The sequence below is a fragment of the Clytia hemisphaerica genome, unplaced genomic scaffold (genome assembly GCF_902728285.1).
Source record: "Clytia hemisphaerica strain Z4C2 unplaced genomic scaffold, Clytia hemisphaerica genome assembly, whole genome shotgun sequence".
NCBI lineage: Eukaryota > Metazoa > Cnidaria > Hydrozoa > Leptothecata > Clytiidae > Clytia > Clytia hemisphaerica.
This window is the reverse complement of record NW_027104129.1, coordinates 166877-190797: the sequence shown is the minus strand read 5'-3', so window position 1 is coordinate 190797 and position 23921 is coordinate 166877. Positions and strand designations below refer to the sequence as shown.

The window sequence follows — 23921 nt, the reverse complement described above, 5'->3', positions numbered from 1 at the left end:
TTATTTTGAATCTGTCTCAAACCAGCAAAAACATGCTCATTTTTAAGTATAACCATCATTCTTTCAAAATAAACAAAAATCGTTTAATTCTGATAAATCTACAAGTCAGAGATCTTCTAATGAAAACCTCCGTTTTGGGGGCCATACACTGTAGCGACTCCTTTGTTTTTGTGTGATATTTTTTTCCGAAACTTAGCGATAAATTTTAGTTTAAATCTGGCATTTGTGCAAAAATCAACTTTGATAGGATTTGTTGGCTTCAAATTCGGAAATCCGCAAGGCTTTTGATTGGTCAGGCGCTGAAATTCTGATTGTAATGTCACGTGATCAGGGCACAGTTCATATCATACCGTGAAAAGCACAGGCCGATATCATATATTGACCTGTGCCGACCAATCGAGATTCTATTCAGCGCGCAATCAACGCAGAGAAAAGTAACCATGACGACCATCCAAGATCTTGGATGAAGTTCAAAGCTGACATTTTTATTCCCGTCGTTGAAAACACAACTCAAAAATATCATCAATGCTTTTTAAAAAGAGTCAGTGATGAAAATCATAACATGTAGTCTGTCTATTATTTCGATTCAATTAAAGTGACATTTCCATAATTAAAAGTTTAGTAATTACTGTTATACATTTGGGGATCATGTAAAAGATTTCTCTCGAAAGAAACTCATTTTAATTACACTTGGAGGTTTCTGAGATTCTATTCCAGCGCGCAATCAACGCAGAGAAAAGTAACCATGACGACCATCCAAGATCTTGGATGAAGTTCAAAGCTGACATTTTTATTCCCGTCGTTGAAAACACAACTCAAAAATATCATCAATGCTTTTTAAAAAGAGTCAGTGATGAGAATCATAACATATAGTCTGTCTATTATTTCGATTCAATTAAAGTGACATTTCCATAATTAAAAGTTTAGTAATTACTGTTATACATTTGGGGATCATGTAAAAGATTTCTTTCGAAAGAAACTCATTTTAATTACACTTGGAGGTTTCTGGGGAATTCGTTTACAGTCTGCTAGACATTAAGGTAATATTTGCTCTTCATCTTTGATTCTTTCTACAGTGATTAGATTGACACATGCGCGATAAAATTTCAATCATTGGTCTTCAGAGGTTAATATATTCTTTGAAAACTTAACCTCTGATACTCAGGGTACACAGTCCAGCCAAAGTACGTTATGTCGCCCTTATCAGGCTTTATAGATTTTTATTTGGACCACCATCCCATTGATTTCAAGCTTTTGAACTTGCTTTCGCAAAGTCTGCTGATAAATTTTTTTCATCGCCCTCCATACTTTGACAAGTCGCTAGTGACGGCTGCTTTGTGTGTATGTAAACGATTTTTACCTGAAAAACAGCTCTCAAAAATTAAGATATATTCAAAGATTATTAGGGGTTCTGTACAGCTCTCGATAAAAAGTTAATCTGACGTGACCTCAGTCGAAAGCAGCCGACGAGGCGACCTTTTTTCCGATGTGTTCTGAGAGCATATTTCAGCTAGAGTAGAAATTTTGATCTGTTCTGATCAGATCTTCGAAATAATGATGTGCTCTGACGAGACAGAAGTATAATCAAAGTCATCTAACGTGTTCTTGTGGTCTAGGTAACCCTATAAAGCTTCAGAACATATCTTTCGTGGAGAAAAGCAAATATCTTACAAGTTTTTCTTGGCAAATTGTTTTTTCTAGTTTGTAGAAAACATCAAACCATAAAGTGGTGAAAAGCTTAGGGAGACAAATAGTGCAATAAAGGTTTCCTAGAAATCAGAACACATCATTTGTATAAAAATTTGAAGATAATAACATGTGATCTCCTAGAAGATAAGAACACATATTTCTAAAAAATCTCTCCGCTGGCTACTTCTGCACCGCGCAGTACCAGTAGTAATTTGCAAATCGTTATGTTAGTTTTTAGGTCGGTACCTGTCATTATAGCCCTGCAATACAACTGTCAATCATTTTTGAGAAAACTGATTGGATAATTGATGTCACGTGGCCGGTTAATATTTCCCCATAGTGACCAGTTGGAAATTGACATCTTTAGAATGTTAATTTTTACAATACACTTGTTAATTACTTTCATTACTTTATTATAACTTTATTTTGCTTGGCTATAAATGGATTATTAACCTCAGTAAGCCTGTCTCTCTGGAAAATATTGACCTCGGGCACACGTGCCCTCGGTCAATATTTCCTCAGAGAGACCGGCTTTTCGGTTAATAATCCATAAATATAATAGCACGTTTATATTCTTTTCCACAATGCATGCAATTATTGCCACGCGTCCAGTGCATCATCGGGCTGCGCCCGGGGGTACCCTGGCTATCAGAAAGCTCAAGTTTTCAGAGAAAATATTTATAAAAATTGTTATTCACATTTTTGCGGCTCTTGATTTCCATACTTGGGCGGTATTACCTAACAAATTATTCGTCTTTTGAACAATTTGTAGCGATTTTACCATCACTGTAGTTAGAATGAATTTGTGCTCGCCTTTGACTTGGATAGAACAAGATCTATATTCAGGTAGTCAGTGATTCAATCCAGACCAAATGGAAAATGTTATATCGGATGGCCAAAAGTCACCTCACCTTCTTTTTTTTTCTTTCCTATCTCTTATCCTATTTCTCTCTTTTCTGACTGTCTGAGTTTCTGAGACTTAGTTTCTCATTTCTGACTGAGTTTTCATACCTGTCAATCATTTGTCCATCAATTTCGACCAGTCTAATTTTCGCACCGAGTGGGATTCGAACCACCACCAAAGAAAGACCTTCAGATTCGGAAGCCAGCGCTCTATCCGTTGAGCCATCGCCGCACAGCAAAACCATGCAATTCATAACATATTATACCGAACTGGCAAAAGACGGGGGTAATATTATTATAATATGGGTAACAGTACCCCTTTTTTAAACCTGACTGAAATTCGAGCCGTTACTAGCAACCCTGCGGGGCCCAAGGCGCCGAGTATGCACCCGGCACAGTGACAAGCCGTTACTAGCAACCCTGACCCTACCTAACCCCCGGAAAAGTGACTATCAGCGATCCGTGGATAAAAAAATAAAATTAAAAAATGAAAGTGACTATTGGCCATCCGATATAAGAGCATCCAGACCAAATCTGCAGGGTGAGAAAAAGTGTGGGTGTGTCATCTTTTTGTTCATTTTGTAACAGTTGTAAATTTAGCTATGTATTCTAGGTAAGAATCATGAACTACATAGTTAGACCAATTCTTTTGTACAAGTTTCCCTTATGCAGTTACCCAATTTCATGGTAAAAATGATTTTTCTTTCCAAATCTGAAAAAATCTTAATCCTGCTCCTACACCGGACGCAATAAGTCCTGTGTCAGTCCGGTGTTGCATACAGGGAATTTTGAAACACAAAATTAAGAAACACCGGACGCACCGGACTGGTCATGTCCGGTGTTTTGATTGTCCGGTGGAAAAAATATCCTTCTCCGACACCGGACATCCGACTTCTTAAGTCCGGTGTAGAGATTGTCCGGTGGTAAAAAAAATTCTCATTTTACACTGGACTTTCGCGTGTCCGGTGTTCGTTAAGTCCGGTTCGTCGGCAGGGTCCTGGCATGCCTAATACATACCGTGAGTGGTCCTAAATCCGACAGCCTGCCTAAATCTGACGTGGTCTTTCAAAGATACAAACTAAAATAAAAAAACCTTTTGCTGTGACGCAACGAAAATACCAAAGTGTCAACTAAACTAGGGAATTTGATACATACAGTAAACCAGTTGAACCAAATAATTAACAATAATTGCTTCTTATACGAAACATTTTTTTTGCAATATGCCAAACATCATACAGTAAATGACAATATAAAAGGTAATTACATTCAGACTTTTATAACTCACACTTTTTAATTACATTATTGACATTTTGACATTATAGCCATCTTGTTAGATGTTTTTTGAATTTGTTTTGAGAATTCTTGCAATAGTTTATCGTTCAACTTGGAGAAGGAGTGTTTGTAAACATAGAATTTTTTTTCGTAACCTTTATTTGGGGGTTCGGAATTAGGCAGGGCTGTCGGATTTAGGACCACTCACGGTAATACCCTATGGATTAATTACCGTAAGTTGGTCTAATATCAACATCCCTCGTCTAATTCTGACAGCCTAAGGAATAATATGAAAGATTGAAAAAGGATTATTCCTCTACTCTCTGACCACTAAGCAAAGAAAAACAGTTTCAATTCTTCTATAAATTTCAGCTGATAAAAAGGGTGTCGGAATTAGAGGAGAGGTGTCGACATTAGACCAAGTTACGGTAGAGCCTAATGGCCCATTTTTTATGGAAGTTTCAAACTCATTTTAGGCCAAAACCAATTACAGAATCTGAAAGCTCCCGAAAAACTATATTATAGAAGACTTTTAAGCAAGTATGGCCGATTTCTGTACTAAACGGGAGTTATTTAAAAAATATAAGAATAAAAAATGAAAATAAAAAATTTCGAGTGCAGACCAATTTTATTTCCGTTTTCAATGGTTTCAGTTTCAAAGCAATCAGTAACAGAGACCACTTTCATTTTTGTTGCAGATTTTGATATAAGCTTCTTATAGGGATTACTTGTCAATGTGTTGTGTCAACTTGTCAGCATTGTATTGTTGCAAAGGGCAAGATAAAAGAGGTTAGATTAGCCTAGTTTCTAATCCTTAGAAATGATTTATAGTCTAGGCTGCCAAGTCATTATATATAGACCTTTTGCTAGTCAGGATGTCATGTTGAATAATTCAAAACTCCAGTCTTAAAACAATGACACATTAATAATTAATAGACCTATTGCTAAGCAGTGTAGCTCTAAAGCTCTAAAACAGCATCTAATAACATGAAAACCAGAATATGATTCTTCAATGGGAATCAAAACTATAAAGTGCACTTACAAACATCAATATATCAGATCTAACAAAATTAATAACGGCACTGTCATCATTGACAATAAAACAAAAGATTTTTTGTCAAGAGTCTTGTAAACATTCCAACAACTTCCATCAAAATGATCTGTCACAGCTGAGTCTACCATTTTTAACACGGTCCGAGGATTGAGCCGAGAGCGCTCGCAGTCCGCTCGCAGTCCGCTCGCAGAACGCCCGCAAACTCCCGCGCGGGTGAAAAATTTAATCTGTCAATCATTTTCTCAAGCGAAGAGTACGCGAAGCGATTCTAGCTTTGCGATGACGCCTCAGATTATCAGTGGATAGTATTCAATTATCATTATCCTTTTATTTTCATTTCTAGAACTTTTGCAAAAAAAAGGATAAATAGAAAAGTTGTATTTTTTACTGCTCTATTCACATACCAGTTTGTGTAAACCAAAGGTTACAGGTTACAGGTTACAGGTCACAGGTCACAGGTTACAGGTCAACAAAGTGCAGACCGAAAAAAGATAATAAGATCATAACATATACATAACATAACATCAATACATAACGCATTAAATTACAAAAAAGTAACACATGTTATTTGGATATTATAAAATGACAATTGAATAGAAAAACAACCTAGTGACACTTACTTACAAAAATAATGACAAAATCATAAAATATGATGCCTAACAAGACAAAAGCACGGAAAATATTTATCATGCAAAATGTGATGTTGATAGTGTGAATGGATATAAAACGGCACCAATCAGAAGCTTGTGAGGTCCCTAAGAGAGTGGTTTTAGAAACTAATTAATCATTCAATTGTTATTTTAATGACTTTAAAGGAATGATACAGTGTTATATATACACCCGACTCGTCTGAAACTGATGTCAGCAAAATTTTAATAAAAGAGTCCTTTCAAATTTGTAAATAAAAGGAAGAAAAAAATCTTGCTCCACATTTTTCTTTATTCATTACAAAAGATTCTACTTATTTCAATCTGCTGAATCAACATACATTATAACTATGTAAAAGGTCAATGGCTTTAATGACAATTTTTGACAAAAATATTGACAGAATCACAAAATATCATGTCTTACAAGAGAAAAACACCAAAAATATTTAGCATACCGAATGTGATGATAACAATATGGCTGGATATAAAATTACACCAATCAGAAGCTCGTGATTTCTCTGAGAAGGTAGTTTTAGAGCGACGTGTTTTGTTATATGTAACCATCATATAACATTACAAACATTACAATATGTAATATACCTGTTATACGTATAATATGGTTTCAAATATTTTCTGGTCTGCGTTATACACGGCGCAAACTGCGAAAGATCGATAAAATGGTTAAATTTTGATGTTTGAAACGGTTTTATATGTTTTTGTTAATTCTTTGTGTTTTCAAAACATTTTCCTCTGCAATGACATTGATTAGAGTCAACCTGTCATCACTGACCTGTAACCTGTGACCTTTAACCTGCGGTTTACACAAACCGATTCACATACTGAATTTGAAAGATCTTCTAAGAGTTAGGTCTACACTGCTAGGCGCGTTACCATTTCATCTCCAGTCTGCTCGTTATAATTGTTGGCGAAAAGGTTATGTAGACACTCCACACGATAGCCTGATAGTAGATCAATTTCTAGTCGTTTAATTTTTATCTTACTGCTTAGCTATTAGTGAAAAGTACACTACTTAAAAGCACACCCTAGCCATTGCTTGAGGGAGGGAGTGAGCCTGATTTTCAAGGAAATTTTTTTGGGGAAATTTGGGCCAAAAAGTGCCTAAAAATAAGGTTTTTTGGACTTTGTGTGCGACATTGCTTCATTAGTTTTCTCTGATTTTTGGAAGAAAGATAGGGCTACTCTTAGGTTCCAAATAAACGGCCCCCTTCCGCTTGTTAATTTTCCAACCCACCCGGACCTTATTAGGACCCCCCGTTTATTAATTTTTAAGCATATTTCCAGCTGTCAAAGAGAAGGTCCCTTATTTTTCTCTAAATAGCCTGATTTTAGCCTATATTTACCTTATTTTTGGGTTTTCCAATGTACAATTTCCAACCCCTCAGCAGTTAGGTCCCCCCCTTGTTTAGTAAAATTTCGAAAATTTAATGATTTGAAAATGCTATGAACTTTAAATTTTGACCAGTGATAGATAGCAATAAAATAACTTAAACTTTATTATTTTGACCTACTCACCTAGTTTTTTGGTATCTTACTGACCAGGATCTATTAGAGGGTTTAGTGTAATGCTTTTAAAATAACAAAACCTCTCAACCCATAAATGAGGCCCGGAGAACCCAAGTTACAAAAACTCGAGTTTCAATACCCGAGTTACAAAAACCCGAGTTACAAAAACCCGAGTTACAAAAACCCGAGTTACAAAAACCCGAGTTACAAAAACCCGAGTTACAACGAATGTGACATCATAAAAGGGGACTTTTTATTTAACTCAAAAGTTATTTACCGTTGTTATGTAACTCGAATTTTTTTCCAAAATTATGTTTTCGAGTTACGTAACTCGAAAAGAAAAAGAAAAATGAATGTTCAATTTACACAACATCGGTCCCTGCATATTATCAGCTTTTTTATGCCTACTGATAGCGCTAGATAATACTCTGGCATTGTCTTTTTTCGAACGCGTAAGATTACGTAAACAAACGTCAGATTTTATTTGTTCCTGGATTTGAAACCATCGCATTGCAGTGTAACTTTGTAACGTCAGATTTTGTTATGACATATCGTTTTGAGAAGATCCCCTCTGAGAGGGGGAGCTCACATCAGCCAACACCAGGGCATTCTCTGGCGTCAATCAGTAAGGTAAATAAAGCCTGGTATACACGGGAATGAGGTTGCAATTTACTTAACATGAACAATCTTAAGAGCGACCAAGTTAGCCAAAAATTTCAGAGTAGGCTTTTTCTTTTTACAAATGGTGCTTTATAATCTTTGTTCGCTAGACCATGCAGTTTCTCTATGTTTTCGCTCAATCAAAAGATATTCACAATTGCGTTATGACCTTTTGATGTTGCACAAAGAAATCATATAATGAATTATTAGACCAGCGTCCGAGATTCAGAAAAGGCCTTAAAAATGGTTTTCGTAGGGTACCCCTTAGATCAGTGCAAATTTTTGATATTATGCTCCTATAGGGTGTAGAATTGACAAAAAAAATGTGCCCTTCGAATCTCCTGCAGTTTTCAAGTGAATCAATTTTTAGTTAATCAATAGCATTGGCAGCTCGAAAACCAAAACCTGCAAAAAAAAATCAAGTTAGATAGATAAACAAAATCAACTTTTTTTGAGTTACAAAATGATTATGACGTCATAATTTGAGACTTATGACGTCACATTTGTAGTAACTCGGGTTTTTGTAACTCGAGTTTTTGTAACTCAAGTTTTTGTAACTCAGGTTTTCCAGGCCTCATTTTAAATGATATTTCATGATTGGAAAGTGCTTAAAAAGTTTTATTTTTGGACCTACCTCCGGGTACCCCTGTGGAGGTCCTTTAAATTAACCCATGTTCGTCCGTTTGTTTGATCGTCTGTTACCAGCTTTTCTTGGGATTGGCTCATAACTTTTTTCTGTTTTTTGGCACAATGATGCAAAATGATGATTAACCTAAAAAGTGACGGAGCCCGATTTTCGAAAAAAAAATTTTTCCGGTTGAAAATGCCGGAAATATGCCAGAAAAACTGTTTTTTTGGCATTTTCTCGAGATTTTATCATTAGTTTTTTCTTATTTTTTGCTCAAAGATGCATATTTTAAACAATGCCCAAAACATGGGCGAGTCGATTCTTGAGAAAAAAATTTTTTCCGGCCGCCGTTTTTCTGGATTTTCATTGGACTTTTTCCTTATAATTGGTTGTTTTTTCATTAAAAAACATTATTAATAGCAATGCCCACCATCAAGCATGTTTCAATTTTCAATAAAATTGATTTTTGAAGCCAGAACTATTTAAAAATCGCCGGGACAACCTATTTTTGCTGGAAAGACAACGTATTTCTTGAATTTCTCGAGCTGTACTTTATATTTTTTTAAAGAAATTTTGCACACTGATGCAAAAGGACAATACCTAAAATGTAACGGAGCCTGATTTTGGAAAAACATTGATTTTTTGCAGAAAGATGCGTATTTGCAATGCTCAAAACATGGCCGAGTTAAATTTTTGAGAAAAAAACTTTTTCCGGTTGAAAATGCCGGAAATCGCCATTTTTGCAGATTTTCATTGGATTTTTTCCTTATATTTCTATGTTTTTCACACAAAAACATTATTGATAACAATGCTCACCATCAAGCATGATTCAATTGTCAATAAAACTGATTTTTGCCACCAGAACTTTCTATTTATTTTTTCCCTACAACCCTTCCCCTCCCCATCAACAATCAATGATGAATTTATTGTGTTATGCATTTTTGCTAAGCGCTATATTTTCTGACTGATTTTTTTCATTTTTCACCTCGCCTTGCTATCTAACTTTCATCATCAGGTAGGTCCATTCAGCATCTAGCTTGTTTTAGTATGCATTCTCTTACTATTGTTGTCATTTCTTTTCTATTTTTTTATAACATCAATCTTCAGGTAGGTTCATTCAGCATATTGCTTCCTTGTTTGCTTCTTTCTTCATTGTTTGCTTTACCATCATTTGGGGTTACTGTTACAAGCCAGAAAAACTTAACATTAAACTCAACACTTTTCTACATTTATTATATAGCCAGAGTCAGTCAAAAAATCAAAAAAATATCTGCCTAGACTAAATCTTATTCTATGTGAAATGCTTTATTTGAGTCCTAAATGAGCTTCTGGGAATGATTCTTTTTCTTTTTTCTCAAAAATGGCGTTTTTTTTGTAAGAGAATTTTTTCAATTTTTCTTCAAAACTCAAGAATGTGTGGAGCAAATTAAAGTATGATATGATAGCTTAAAATTTACGTTAGCCTTAAGATTTAAGTTTAGATTTATAATACTTTTAGTTTTCTCACTTACACAATCTCAAGTCAAACTTGTACACTTTTTTTGAAACACTCGGTACAATAGACCAGCCTAAATTTATGATCTGATCTGTAAATTGCTAAAAATACACTTGAATCTGAAGGAATGTACTGATCAAGCTGAAATTTCTATAAATAATCTGTTCGACTTAGATTTAATTTTATTGAATTTGATAAACGTTTGTTTTATTTGCAGACCATAAGCTGTCTATATATCATTCTTGTCTGTAAAATACACACAAGTGCAGGGGGGGGCACGCAGTTAATACAAGACAGTATGACACTTACTACCGTGGTGGTACTGTATTCAGAAGTTATGAAAACAGTTACTACACAGTGTAGTAACTGCTGTTTGGGGGTGGTGCCAAACACTAACGCTAGCACTTTTGGTGTAGTAAGTGCTTATATTTTAATTCTTTTTAAAGAACTTTCAAAATTTTTCACCAAAAATGAATTTTTTGGTGAAAAAATTCTTTGTTAAAAAAAATATTTTTGTTAAATGGACGAAAAAAATTTTTTTTCTCAGACCCAACTTTGAAATTATGCTTTCCCTAATTATCATTAAAATGTTCTCAACAGCTGTTAAACAAGTAAATTAAAAGAAAATCTAGCACAAAAATGGCTTTAGGTTGAAAAATAATTGCAATTTAGGGTAATTTCGAGCATGTTTTTGATGATATCACTCAAAAACAGGGGTGGTACCTGGAAATCTTTTCTGAAAACAGTTACTACCAAGGTGTAGTAACTGCAAAGGGTGGTGGTCCTGAAAAAAAGTGTTGAAAAAGCACTTACTACACATCATGTCTTGTAGTAACTGCGTGCCCCCCCCCCTGCACAAGTGCTACAATCTTGAAAAGTTTTTGCAAACAATTAGGGAAATAACTACCCCAATATCATTACTTAATTTTCAAGGCAAAAGCTTGTGTGCTTCACAAGTAGCTTGTGTGCTTCACAAGTTATTAGAGAAATAATGATTTTAGGCCACATTAGGGATCCAAATGTTAACTTTCCAAGTTCAATCTTTTGAAATTTTTGACTTGAAATTTCACTTTTTATAATCTGTCTGCCAATAAGGACAACGTGAGTATTTTAGATAACAATATATGACCATCTAATTTTGTTTTCATTGAATACAATTTTTGTGTGCTGTTCTAAATGCAACAATTTCTTGAGAACTTTTGTGAACTGAGATTTTTTAAATCTTTATTAAAAAATGATTAATGTTGTCGCATTATAATCTTATCCAGATTAGCTAACACTATTTCACACTTTCTTGAAAGGTCTGAGCGAAAATTGATGGGTTTTATTAAACATTGTTTGTAATTTAAAATGTTTTAGCAGAGCTGTGTGATGTGTTGAATTTCACGAAATGTTTTGTACTGTATGTTGAGTCGTATTAAATTTCTTCTTTTAAAATCTTTTCGAATTCATTGCTTTCGTATTTCTTCTTTTTTAGACAATCGAGAAGAGGCCAACATATTTCGGAGTACTTTTACAGTTGAGAAAAAGGTCAACTAATTGAAAGAATTTCTCCATACACACCATAGAACTGTTCTTTCTCTTTTGCCTATTTTTCTTGAATAGTTTGAATATTTTATTGGGTTTTGATGGAAAGAACTCTTTTCTTGTGTTGTTCAAAAAAAAAGTTCCTCAATGATGTATATTATTTATTTATGTCGAATTTGTTTTAAAAATCTCGTGTCCCATTCAAAATCAAAGCTACCTTATCTTTTCAATATCTTCTATCTTCATTTTTTTTGTAATTTTTTCTATTTCCATGAAAAGATTTTCCAAAAAAAATATTGTGGGAGTGTTTTTTTTGTTGTCTTCTTGGATTTTGAGTAGAGATTCGGACTAAAAATGAGCATACTTTTTGTTTCGAGATGTTTGTTGGTTGGGTCAAGGAACTTGCTTTGGTTAGCTTAAAATCTAATATCTGATACAATTTTTGTACTAGATGGACAGACAAAATTTCACAAAAGCACTGACATCAAGCAGTAATTTAGATTTATAGTTCCAGTTTCTAAAGGAACCATTTTTGAAAAATCCGCTATGAAAATTTGAATATTATTTACATTGATCTTGAGGACTATTTGTTTATAAGGCAATTTGCTTTTGAAAAATTCTTTTGCTGTTGGCTCATGGTTTTTGCATAGAGACCAGCTGATTCCTTTTATTTTGAACTAATAATTCTCTGTGGTTTTTTTGTGCAAATTTATTGAAGTAAGTAGTATGAATAATGATGTCAAAATCAAATTTTATTTTTTACATGTTATAATACACAATACTTGGGAAATACTTTTACTTTGAAGTGATAAGAAAATCCTCGTCAAGACCAGTTTGAAGCTGGAGCACATGGATTTCATTTTGTCAGAAAAAAGTATGTTATTACTTAAAGAATCCTCTTGTCCGTTTTGTAATATCCTTTTTTCCAATTTTTCAATGGATTATATGAGAATTGTATGTTGATAATCGTAAAGTTGTCAACCCTCAATAATCCATGTTTTATGAGCATAATACCATATTTCATAAAAATGGATTTTAAATTTTTTTTATTTCCTCGTTCAAATCACTCATAGCAACCAATCTATCAATTAGTTTTTTTTAGTGGTAATGTAATTTACGAGAAAAAATCTAATTAAAAAATTCGTCATGTATGTAAGATTTTCAGTTTATAGTTGAAAAAAACGATAGTTTCTTACATCAATGCTATAATTTGCTTTAGATGGAGTTTCGAAATACATTAGATTGTATATGCAAGATGAAAAAATAACGCATTCTAGACGCTCTATTTTCTCTCAACCAAATCTCATTATCCACTAATTGTTTTAATTTCTTGTTTTCTTATATCTACTTTAATGAGTTTTTCTACACGATGGTTGGTAATTAATGATAGCTAGTGGTACGAACTGATGTCTAACGATTATTGTTGCGTTTTCATAATTTAAGTTTTTTAACCATTTGATAATAGAATCTTTATGACATTATAACTATTCAGTGCCTGTTTGGAAGGGTTAATGGCTAGACCAACATTGGCCAAATTTTTAATGATTACAATGCTGGACAAAAGGTTGGTAGACTTCTGCAATATTTGCAAAATACTTCAATATCGATCAAAAACAAGTTCCCAAGAGGCTCTGGGTGCTTTCCAAACCCATTCAAAGTCTTTGAAAGTCACCCACTGCAGTCTAACCGCAAGGGCAAACCACAAGGGCTTGATTAACTGGCTTACACCAGTATCAAAACGCTGATTTTTTGCTTGTGGTTCCCTCAAAAGCAATTCAAAAGCAATGCAACGACTTCAAAAGTGTTTTTCTTAACTTCCATCCCCTTTCAGACACATAGAAGAGTCATTTTGCTCTATTTCTCATCATTTTTCACTGAAATTTCATTTGTCTACAACCTTTTGTCCGGCATTGTCTAAATTTTTAAGAAAAATTTGAACAGGGGTCTTCTCTGAAGTGGCAATTTTCCATCAAAGTATCTCAAATCGAACAACCAGAAGAAATTTCTAATTATTTCGACCATCACAGCAGGAGTTATACCAAAAAAATCAAAAAATCAGCCATTTTCAGAAGTATTGAGACCCCCCCCCTCAAATAGACTCAAATGTGGAGCAATATAAAATGCTGAAGCAGCAAAAATAAATTTTGAGACTCAGGAATGATCCTCAACTACAATAGAGACAATTTCAATCTGAAACTACCATTGATATTCCCAAAAATTTGAGCTGGAAAATACACTGAGTCTCAGAATTCTCAGACAATGCTGGACAAAAGGTTGGTAGACTTCTGCAATATTTGCAAAATACTTCAATATCGATCAAAAACAAGTTCCCAAGAGGCTCTGGGTGCTTTCCAAACCCATTCAAAGTCTTTGAAAGTCACCCACTGCAGTCTAACCGCAAGGGCAAACCACAAGGGCTTGATTAACTGGCTTACACCAGTATCAAAACGCTGATTTTTTGCTTGTGGTTCCCTCAAAAGCAATTCAAAAGCAATGCAACGACTTCAAAAGTGTTTTTCTTAACTTCCATCCCCTTTCAGACACATAGAAGAGTCATTTTGCTCTATTTCTCATCATTTTTCACTGAAATTTCATTTGTCTACAACCTTTTGCCCGGCATTGTACGTTTCTACATTGCTTTATTTAGAAACACTAAAAAACAACACAAAATAACAATGTAACATTTTCTAAGTGGCATCAACCAAAATGCGTAAACATAACAAAATCACTTGGAAATCCGTGGGAAAGATCTACTAATGTCGTGAAAAATAAATAAACAACGCATAAACAAACAATGGCGCAACCCACTGATGCCTTTGATGAACTCTCAAGTCGAATCAGTAAAAGAAAACGTTCAGATTCAGGCATACACAACATTGAAGACCTCAATGTTGAAGAGAGTAGAGCGGAGCATCACTTCACAAGACGCCATAGTGCAGACGAGTTAGGGGACTCGGGACGAGAAAGTGCGGACCAAATGGACACGTCAACTAATTCTAACTCCAAATCAAAGAAAAAGAAAGCTGGGAATTTCTTCAAAGGATTCAAGAACATTTTTAGGAAGAAATCGAAAAGAAAGAGTCAGGATGGTGAGGGGTCACTCCAAGAGCAATACAAATCACGATCGCAAGACGATATCATGGTCGGTGGGGGTTCGGGAGGGAATAGAAATGACGATCATTTGAGGAGATTGAATTCTGATGGTTCTTCGTTGACATCCAAACGATCGAAATCACCCATCAACCAAGATGATGATAATGTAAGAAAAAGCTTTTGTATGTCCTGTGATATGGGGTGCGACTATTGAGTTCTTCCCTTATTGGAATTCTTGTACATTCTCTATATAGTTTCAACTGTCCTGCATGGAAATCTTTGGTTTTCCACCATTATCATGGTTCAGTTCAATTCAAACGTAATCGTCTTTCCATTCTTATTATGTTGTCTATACACTTATCTGGCAACCCAGTCCACTCGGTAGACCCGGTCTTCACTATCACCAACTTAGTAAAGCTCTCCTCCCAAAGTTTAATTGTACTTGATGTGATGTTTTATTTATCATTCTATCTTCTTTTTCTGCAGAACTCTGAAAAGAAGAACTCCTTGAAAGACGCTCAACAGTATATTCGAAGTTCACTCAGGAAGCTGAAAAGCAAGAAAGGAGATAAAAACGATTTGGATACAACAGTAGAATCAATGGATTCTGAACCCAAGCTTGATACTTCGAGTCGTGCGAGATCCACTTCTTCGTTGGGGAACAGTAGTTTCAACGACGATTTTTTCTCCAAGACGTTAGCAGAAGAAAGCACTGACCAGTTCGGCAATCACTCTTCCGGTAAGAACCTTCCCTTAAAATCTCTATCAATATTAACGTTCAAAGCCTGGTATGAGACCAAATTTCTTTAAAGCCCTATGTACTTTTAAACTAGATAAAATTTCGCAGGAATTAAATTTGGCGGATTCGCGGATTTGGATGTCAAAGCATAAAATTAAGTCCCTGTGGAATCTTAAAACACTGCATAAGCTCTGAGTAGAATTCAGATAAATATTCGCCGCAAGTCACCCTAACTAGTCATCATAAACAAACGTTTTCATTGATTGTTTCGTGGATTGAACTGAAGCTTAGTTGTTTCAATTAGGTTCTTTTTCAGTGTCTCTTATCAGAATATACAATCTTGCCAAATGAAACAATCCATTAGCGATATTCTCAAAGCAATTAAGGAAATTGATTCATAGTTTGCACCCCCCCCCCCCCTTTTTAATAGGGGGGGATGCCAACTTTCTGGAGGGCCTTTGTAGGGGGGGGTACCAAGATCTGCCGAAAAAACTAGGGGGGATGGGAATGTAGGGGGGGATCAAATAAAAAAGGGGGGGTTTGGAAATTTTGGTCAATTTTCTAATCAAATACAAATTGTCACAGTTATATTCTGTCATTGTTGGCTCGTGACTATAATACTTCATACTCTTTCTTGTTGATAATTTTGCTGGTAGGTGGGAAAGCGAGTTTCCTTCGAAACAGATTTTCTGTAAAAAAAAAGGGGGGATAAGATTTCATTACAAAAGGGGGGGATGGGTATATAGGGGGGGATGAAATAAACCTAGGGGGGTTCATACCCCTCTGCAAACTATGTGATTGGCTTCTCATGATTGCAATCAGGAAAGTTTGAAATATACATTATTCATTGAAATTAGCGAAGCTGTGGTTTTTGTTTTGTATTTCTGCTGAGAAATAAAATGTTTACTTGACTACCAGAAGTTGTCGTCAGCTGGTTGATGGTATACTGTACTCCTGTCTTTTACCATTTAAACTGAAATCTCAGAACTTATAATAAGTCTTTGTATTGGCTTGTGTTGAGTCGATAGTGCTGTTTTGACGATAATCTTTAGGGCTTTAAAAGTTAAAAAAAACGTTTGGTTGAGGTCGGTTTTTGATGTGTTTTCAGCCATTTACTGACTTATAGGTTTGATTAGGCCGTTCGGAGAGCGTCAGTTGTTTGTTTTGGAAGTGAAGATTGTTTTTTATTTATTGCAAAGTATCATCAGTGAATTATTGCCTATTTCAGGGGAATATTACTGATTTGAGAGAATTATTTTTCTTATGCGAAAAATGAACCAAATTACAGTCATTCTGCTGTTGAAATTTGCCAACTTGTTTCCATTCATGTTAAGTGTTGTATGTAGGTTGAGTTGTGAAGGAAAGATTTCCAAGCTAATGAAGACTTCACTTCTAATCTTTCCTTATATACGTAATAACAACTTAAACTATCAGTTTCACCTTCCAAAAGGTATTTAACGAATCTGTTATTTACAATCAGAATGCCTCACCACTTCCCGTTGATTTGTGTCACCAATACGGGAAACCAATATAACGGAAATGACAATAGATCAGGATGTTTATTTTGGATGAGGGTATCATGTTGTTAGTAACACCGAAGCAAGGGAAATGGTCATAAAAAGTCGGACGACCCCTTAAATGGATACGAAGTTTTTGTATGAGTATTTGTGTATTTGACAGAGAATTGACAGTTGCGTGACCGATACAGTGACTTTTTTGTGAATAATGATGTGCTTTATAGCAGTTTGAATCTTGGGATCTTTTCGCATCCAGTTTACATAGTAATAGTAGGGTTGATGGTTCCATACTATCGTTATCGAGCCCTCAATTTTCTATGAGTTTCTTATCCATCATAGTCTTCTATTTGGCTTCCCTCAGAAAGATTCCTTTTGATTTTTCACTGCAATTATCCATTGTCCTACATTGGTTTACTTTAGTTATTTTTTTGATTAAAAAGGTTTAAGGGCTGTTCTTTTGTCAAGGTTTAGTCATTTTATCGGATCTCTCAAAGGGTTGAATTGCGTAATTATTGATCATTCTACTTCCAGCTATACAGACCTCAACTGTTCAAATGAGGGATAGTAAACTGTTCATTTGGTTACTATAGTAATCAATCGAAAGAAACGGTTCCATCATGAATTATTAAACTCTTTGCACAGTATTTATCCATTGGGATGTTTTGTTGGAAAGAAATTTTCCCAAATACATATGATTGATTTTAAACAAACGCGATATGATGAATAATTATCATAATTTGTTGTCTTATTTCGTTAGTATAGTGTTGTTTTACCTTTTTCAAATGTCTTAGCACTGGTGTTACACATTTTTTCATTTTTTTCCGTTTTGCTAGCATGGAATTCTTTAATGTTTCTTATTTGGTCTACTGTACAAGTTTCTGTGAAAATGAATTTCTATCTTGTTTTGAATCTGCTCTGACTTTTCAAAGGTTTTTTCAATTTAATCAAAGGATAATGTTTGACTAGAAAACTCCAAGAAGCCTCAACTAATATTCAGGTTACGCGTTTGCTGGACCTTCTATAGCATAGAACCTTGTTGCTTTGTGTTGATTTCAATGGAGACGAAAGACAAAGCACTCCTTGTCAAGATATTTTCATTCCATCCTCGTAGGCACATATTACTACGTGATCTGGCCTACGTTTATGTCAGCTTTCATGTGCTTTAACGTTCTGACGTCATGGGTTGATGTAGAGATGAGCTCAATTTTATGAAAAACCCTTTATCTGTATGTTACAAAGTTTTTCAAATCGGTGAATGACTGTTAGTGATTGTTTATGACGTTTTCAGTCTCTAAGCTTCTTTTAAAGTGTTTTTGGTTTTTGCTTTAAATTAGATAGCTCTCATAAACGCATGTCTTCAGGTGAAGGTGTTGTTGTTTAGAGAAGTTATGGAAATGTTTGTTGAAAATTTGTTTGCTATAGTTTGTTCATTACTATGGCTCCTTGAAGTACATAGCTAGCTCATAAGTCGCCTTGAAGAGCTGTTAGATGGTGATCCAATATACTTGATAATTTCTCTCTTTTTATGTAATCTTGTGGTAGATTACTTTTTCGAATAAGAAAGAAAAACTTATAGGCATTTGATACCTTATAACAAGACTTTCTGGGTTGTCCAAGCAGGCCTAAGAACTGTTTACCTCGTTATTTGTTTAGGTGCTACGAAAAACTTACAAAAATCCTAATCCATGCCTGACTTAAGTGTTTTCTACCGGCCTGTTGAAATTAAATGTTGAATATTGAAATGACTTAAGATCGTTTTATTAAAATTTCTTATAAAAGAATCCTGTATTTTGATATAGACTATCGGATTGACTTTGTATGTTGAATTGATTTGATATTATACATACACTAGAAAGTCACTGAGCTTTTGTTCATAGTGTTTTTCAAATTAAAATGATATGTTTAAGCTTGTTTTATTGTCATTGCTATTTCTGAGTGTCAGCATTTTCTGCTTTAAGCAATCAAGAATGAGACAGTTGACCAACTTTCATCTTGCCATGTTGTTTTTGGCTTATATAATTACCATTTTATGTTTGGGTGTTTGCAGAGATTTTTGTATTTGATTATGACCAAAAAGCAATTCTCTTTAACTTGAAAAGGCATGAAATTTAGTTCTGTCAACTTCTTGATATGAGATTTCCAAATGGTTATTCTTGTTGAAAGGCGGCTAACTTGGATTTTGAAACCTTTGTGAAGACCTAAAAAGGGGACACCAAAGTAATAAAAAGGGTTTTTTACCGGACTCTTCCTCATTCGAACTACTATATTTTTCGAATCCTTCTATAATTCTAATTCTTGTATCTGATTTTAGAATACTATCGTTTTGAGTTTGTGGTTTGAAAATAAAAGTAAATTCTGTTATTTGGATGCTTATCAATGGAACTACTTATAGATACTTTACGTAACGAATTATATCAGATTATATCGTCAAGATCTTTCTTACATCATTAATGTGTCTTTTTTGACTTTATGTTACGATGATGTTAACTTTCGAAGGTAATGGGAGGTTTCAAGGTTCAAAGTTAATCAAAGCTCCTCAGGTTGCCTGAGATCTTATTGCAGTGTTTTTTAACGGGAGACGACTTTTGAACGTTCTGGAAACGTCATATAATGCATGTTTATGCTTGCCATAATACAATGTCTAACAGTTTGTTTTCATTTCTAGATTTATTGCAAAATATAATTTTCATAAGAAATAGATAAAGAGAAGGAAACAACACTAAATTTGTCGTTATCAAATGTAAAAGTATCTTTAACTTTCTGTGCGATATATTGGAAGGGGGTTTTTAGGCTCAAAATTGAGTTTGGATCGAAATGGTTGTGATTTGTCTTCACACAAATAACGATAACAACAACAATAATATAGAGGAGGAAAAATTCAACTTTAAAGACGCTTTCAGCAAATTCAATAATGTCAATGCTAATAATAATTTGCACACTCCTAAGAGTTACAATACAGCCAAAACTTTCAGTCCAGTCAAAAGTTTAACAACTGCCACGAGTGGCAATGCTGCGAACATTCGAAAAGACTTGGAATTTCTACATAAGAAGAAAGTCACATTGGACAAGCCAGCTCACGATAAACCGATAACTGTTTCTTCTTCTTCTTCACAAGCGACATCGACGTATTCGTGTAATGCTTTAAAGCTCTTTTTTCATTTGTTGTCTACAAAATTTTCCATTTTATGTCTTGCTTCCCCAGACGGCTAAGGGAAGCCCGAGTATTCACTGCATTATTTAATAAAAATTACATTTCTCCTTTCGCCTTAGGTTTAATTTCATTTTAGAACTATTTTTTATATCCGTCTTTTACATTTTCAGCTCCTGTCAAACTAGGAGACATCAAGCCGACAACCCCACAAATTGAAAATACCGTTGCTAAGGACCGTATCCGTGTCGCGCCACAAAACCGTCGGAAACCATCCCGATATCGCACCGGAAACGCTCCACCGAAACCCGCTCGCTCCACGAGTTCGTTTTCCTTTAAGGAAGACTCGTTTTTAACGAAAATCGATGAAGATTCCGATAATTTCGAAAGTCGTCAAACTACGAATGTCAGCCGACATACATCAAACGTCAGCCGGAACTCTGACTGGGATTCAATGCCCTCCTATTCACGAAATAACTCGGAAATGACAAATCGATCTTCGTTTGATAATACTGAACCGAATTTCAACGATGCTGTCCCGAAAGCATTACGAAATAAACATTCGTTCTCGACAGCCGACGATTTTCAACCTCAAAAGCAGAGAACCATGGCCCAGCGATCTTTTTCGACCAATTCTCGAGAGAATGTCAACCGCCCAAAACCACCTATTAAACCGCCCCGAAGCGCCAATTCATCCATACAAAGCTTAGACGACAATGAAGATCTCCCGGTTAAGAAATTCTCGTTGGGTGAATTGAAAAGTAAATTATTTTATTCCGAATCTTTCGGAAAGAACGACGACGAGAAACGAATCTCAAGAGATCAAGTTTTCGGTAGTCGGGCTTCAATTGATGAGAAGGAGAAATCAGCTCCCGAAAAACGACAATCTTACGGTTATGAAAGAGAATCACCCGGTGACAATCAAACCTCATCCCCCGAAAAGCGACAATCTTTCGGAGATAAGCGAGAATCGTTCGGAGAGAAGCGACAATCATTTGGAGAGAAACGACAATCTTTCGGAGAGAAACGATTATCTTCGGTCGATACAACACCTGTCGAAGAAAACGCCTTTCAAAAGTTTCGTACGGAAGCCGAAACTCCTTGACGGGAAAATCTTTTGAAATTGATGAAAAACGAAACTCAGGCTCGGTGACAATACAGTCTTATTCTGTTCCTGGTTTATCTCGAAGTCGCACTTCTTTGAACAGGGAGTCACCAGAAAAGAAGCCATCGCCTGAAACCACTACAATAAAAAACCAAGAGGGTTTTTATCGAAGCAAAGAAGATATTTCTCAGCAGCGTAAAAGTGTTCATGAAGAGAAAGAACTTGTTTTCCCCAAATCCCAAGAGGGAGATTCTTATGGTATGTTGGCAATGGCGTTGACCAGCCCACGACAAGATCGAAAGATCGAATCCAGCCCTCCCTTATCGAACATGTCTCGATCAAAATCTTATTCTGAGAAACTAGAAAACCGAGAAAATAGTTCATATTCTAGTACTAATTCAAAGAGTGTTGGCTATCTTAACCAAACAGGCGCTAAATCGCCACCGGTCGTTCGTCAGAGGCCAGCTACAAGTCCTCGGAAGCTTCACCGTCCAGATAAAGATGAAGAGGAAAAACCGTTTGAGTTCAAGCGTATTTCGTTGAGAAGTGTTCCAAAAGCTGAGGACTATATGAGCAGCAAGGAGACTGTCGAGAAGGCGAACGAATCTCATAACACTTCAACGACCTCATCGAACGATATTTTAGATTTTGTTAATAGTGAAATGAACCTTGACGAACCCGTTACCAATCAACGGAAATCGTTCTCTCGTACACCGAACGCGAGTACGTCCTCTTACCAAAAGGTTTTGAGCCCCGTCCGTAAGTCTGAAGACATTGAAACAAACTGTATGGCGTTTGACAGCGCCAAATTATCGAGCATCGATTTGAATACGAGTTCCTTTAACGAGAAATCTTTCGAAGAAAAGCCACGACACGACGTAAAACGAGCTTCTTGGAAAACTATCGATGAAAAACCGAAAGTTGTCGAAAGTCTTGAATTCAAACGGCATTCTTTAAAGAAAATCGACCGAAATTCCTTCGAACAACACGCCCCTGTTGAAGACTCTGTCGAATCACCCTTAGAAATGAAAAGACATTCGTTAAAGAAAGTTGATCCACCCTCTTTAACAGGTGAAGCCAAATCGTTTTCTCTACCTTCAAATCGAGACGTCAAACCAGAAGTGGAAGAACAGATGGACCGCCCGCCCCGCCCATTAGCTAAAAACCGCCCTACAGTTCATGGGTCACCAAGTAAAGACTTTTCGTTTCAAAGTAGTGATGTTATTCAGCGTTCGAAATCGTTGGGAAGTAAAGAACAGAAGAGGTTGGGAGACGCCGCTTCTTCGAAAGAAAACCTCGCATCATCTCCTAGCAACGCTGAACCTGAATGGTTCCGATTGGCTCGACAAAAACAAGAGACCGACGAAGACAAAAACAATGGTTCGACGAATGAGGTAAGAAAAATTTCTCAGTTCTTCTTTCGTATGGGGTATACTTTTGATGCTTGTTGAAATCTTTTTAGCCGCTCTAGTCAAAAATAAGCAAAGAAAAATGGGGGACATTCCGTCCAAACTAATCGGATACTTGTTTTCACTTGCATCACCTGCGAATCTAGGTAAAAGCCTTAAATGAAAGAGGTTTTAGTTTTCTATACTTTGTTAATAAATGACCAAAAAAGCTCAAAACATTGATTGAAATTAATTCCGATTCCCGATCTCTTCTTTTTCAGGCAAACAGCAGACCTTTATCACCACCGACCAAACCAAAACCTAAAATCAGTCCACGTCCACCCATTGGTCAAAAACCAGAAGTTAGTCCCAGACCACCGATCGTTGCTAAGAAACCGGTACAAACAACAGTTTCGCCGACTCGTTCTGGTTCTCGTGTACAAAGAAATATTGAAAATACAACGTCGAACTCTTCAGAACCCGAGTGGTTCAAATTAGCGCGTAAAAAACAAAAAAATGAAGAAGTCGTATAGTTTTATACAAATTTAATTAATTAGGATAGAAGACTCTTTTAGATTATACTAAGCGTTCTTTTTTTTAGATTCTAAGATAATTTTTGTATAAAATTAACGAAATAACTTTTGCTTTTAGGGTATTTTAGGCTTTTTAAGGCAGTTTTTACTTACTGTCACTGTTTTACTCATATTTCACTGTTTACGAATCAATCCAATTTAGAAAATCAATTTTTGGAATTTTGCGATAATTCAAGGACCTTGGACGACATATCATATTTGATACGCAATCAAGATGATCTTTTGAAAGTGGAACTACTTACAAACAGTTATTATTGTTTTTACGTAGTTATTTTTTATTGCAATATTATTTATTAGTTTCGTGTAAAAATAGCATTAATTTTTTGACACTCGGATAAGAAAACTCGGTGAAAAATAACATGCTTGGCATTTCTTTTGCAAATTTGATCCATTACTTAAGGCCTCCACTTCTGCCGTAAGATTTGCTTTTTTAAGAAGAAGACATACACCCCTGTATCATTAACCCGGTCAGATTCACCCGATGACAAAAAAATTGCCAAAAATGGCTCAATTTTAACTTCCGGTAGGATAAAGAGTAAACCTGGTCAAACTTGATTATAATTCTCTACCTCGATCAGAACTGGGAAAGTTATGGTCTTACTCCGGTCAATAATTGTATTGCCGGTCAACCAGCTTGAAGATTTTTATCCTACCCCGGCGAAAACGGGAAAATCTACTTTTTTCTACTCCCATTCCGGGATTTTCACATCCCTCGTTCTTACCCTAGTGATCTCAAAATCAAACCCAAACCTAACCGGGTAGGTAGCTGAGACAGGGGTGTGTAAATTTACTATAAACACTGGGTAATAGTAACTGGAGACGACTTTAAATTCTGATTCATGCTTATCGTTGTCGTTATACGAATGTTCATCTAATGAGCATCGAAGAGAAAATTAGGGCTCCTTTTCGTTGTTCAATTTTTACAGCTATTTACAAAGA

At 35.5% G+C, this 23921-nt stretch overlaps 2 protein-coding genes across 2 annotated transcripts; both read left to right on the top strand.

Moving 5' to 3' along the window:
• The first annotated feature begins 14049 nt into the window (after nt 1-14049).
• LOC136813615 (dentin sialophosphoprotein-like) lies at nt 14050-23340 on the top strand. The gene is made up of 4 exons (XM_067070121.1): nt 14050-14658; nt 14979-15231; nt 20070-22395; nt 22671-23340. Exons 1-3 carry the CDS (start codon nt 14194-14196, stop codon nt 20999-21001), a joined length of 1650 nt encoding a protein of 549 aa, XP_066926222.1. The 5' UTR covers nt 14050-14193; the 3' UTR covers nt 21002-22395; nt 22671-23340.
• Nucleotides 21271-22922, top strand: LOC136813649 (nucleolar and coiled-body phosphoprotein 1-like). The gene is made up of 2 exons (XM_067070155.1): nt 21271-22395; nt 22671-22922. The coding sequence occupies exons 1-2, from the start codon at nt 21271-21273 to the stop codon at nt 22920-22922; spliced, it is 1377 nt and encodes a 458-aa protein (XP_066926256.1).
• Nucleotides 23341-23921: the final 581 nt, after the last annotated feature.

Bases quoted from the DNA above. Each gene is read 5' to 3' on its own strand.
- LOC136813649 (XM_067070155.1), top strand. From the start codon at position 21,271: ATGGCGTTGACCAGCCCACGACAAGATCGAAAGATCGAATCCAGCCCT. The intron at 22,396-22,670 runs GTAAGAAAAATT...CTTCTTTTTCAG, and splicing joins ACAATGGTTCGACGAATGAG to GCAAACAGCAGACCTTTATC.
- LOC136813615 (XM_067070121.1), top strand. From the start codon at position 14,194: ATGGCGCAACCCACTGATGCCTTTGATGAACTCTCAAGTCGAATCAGT. The intron at 14,659-14,978 runs GTAAGAAAAAGC...CTTTTTCTGCAG, and splicing joins TCAACCAAGATGATGATAAT to AACTCTGAAAAGAAGAACTC. The intron at 15,232-20,069 runs GTAAGAACCTTC...TTACATTTTCAG, and splicing joins GTTCGGCAATCACTCTTCCG to CTCCTGTCAAACTAGGAGAC.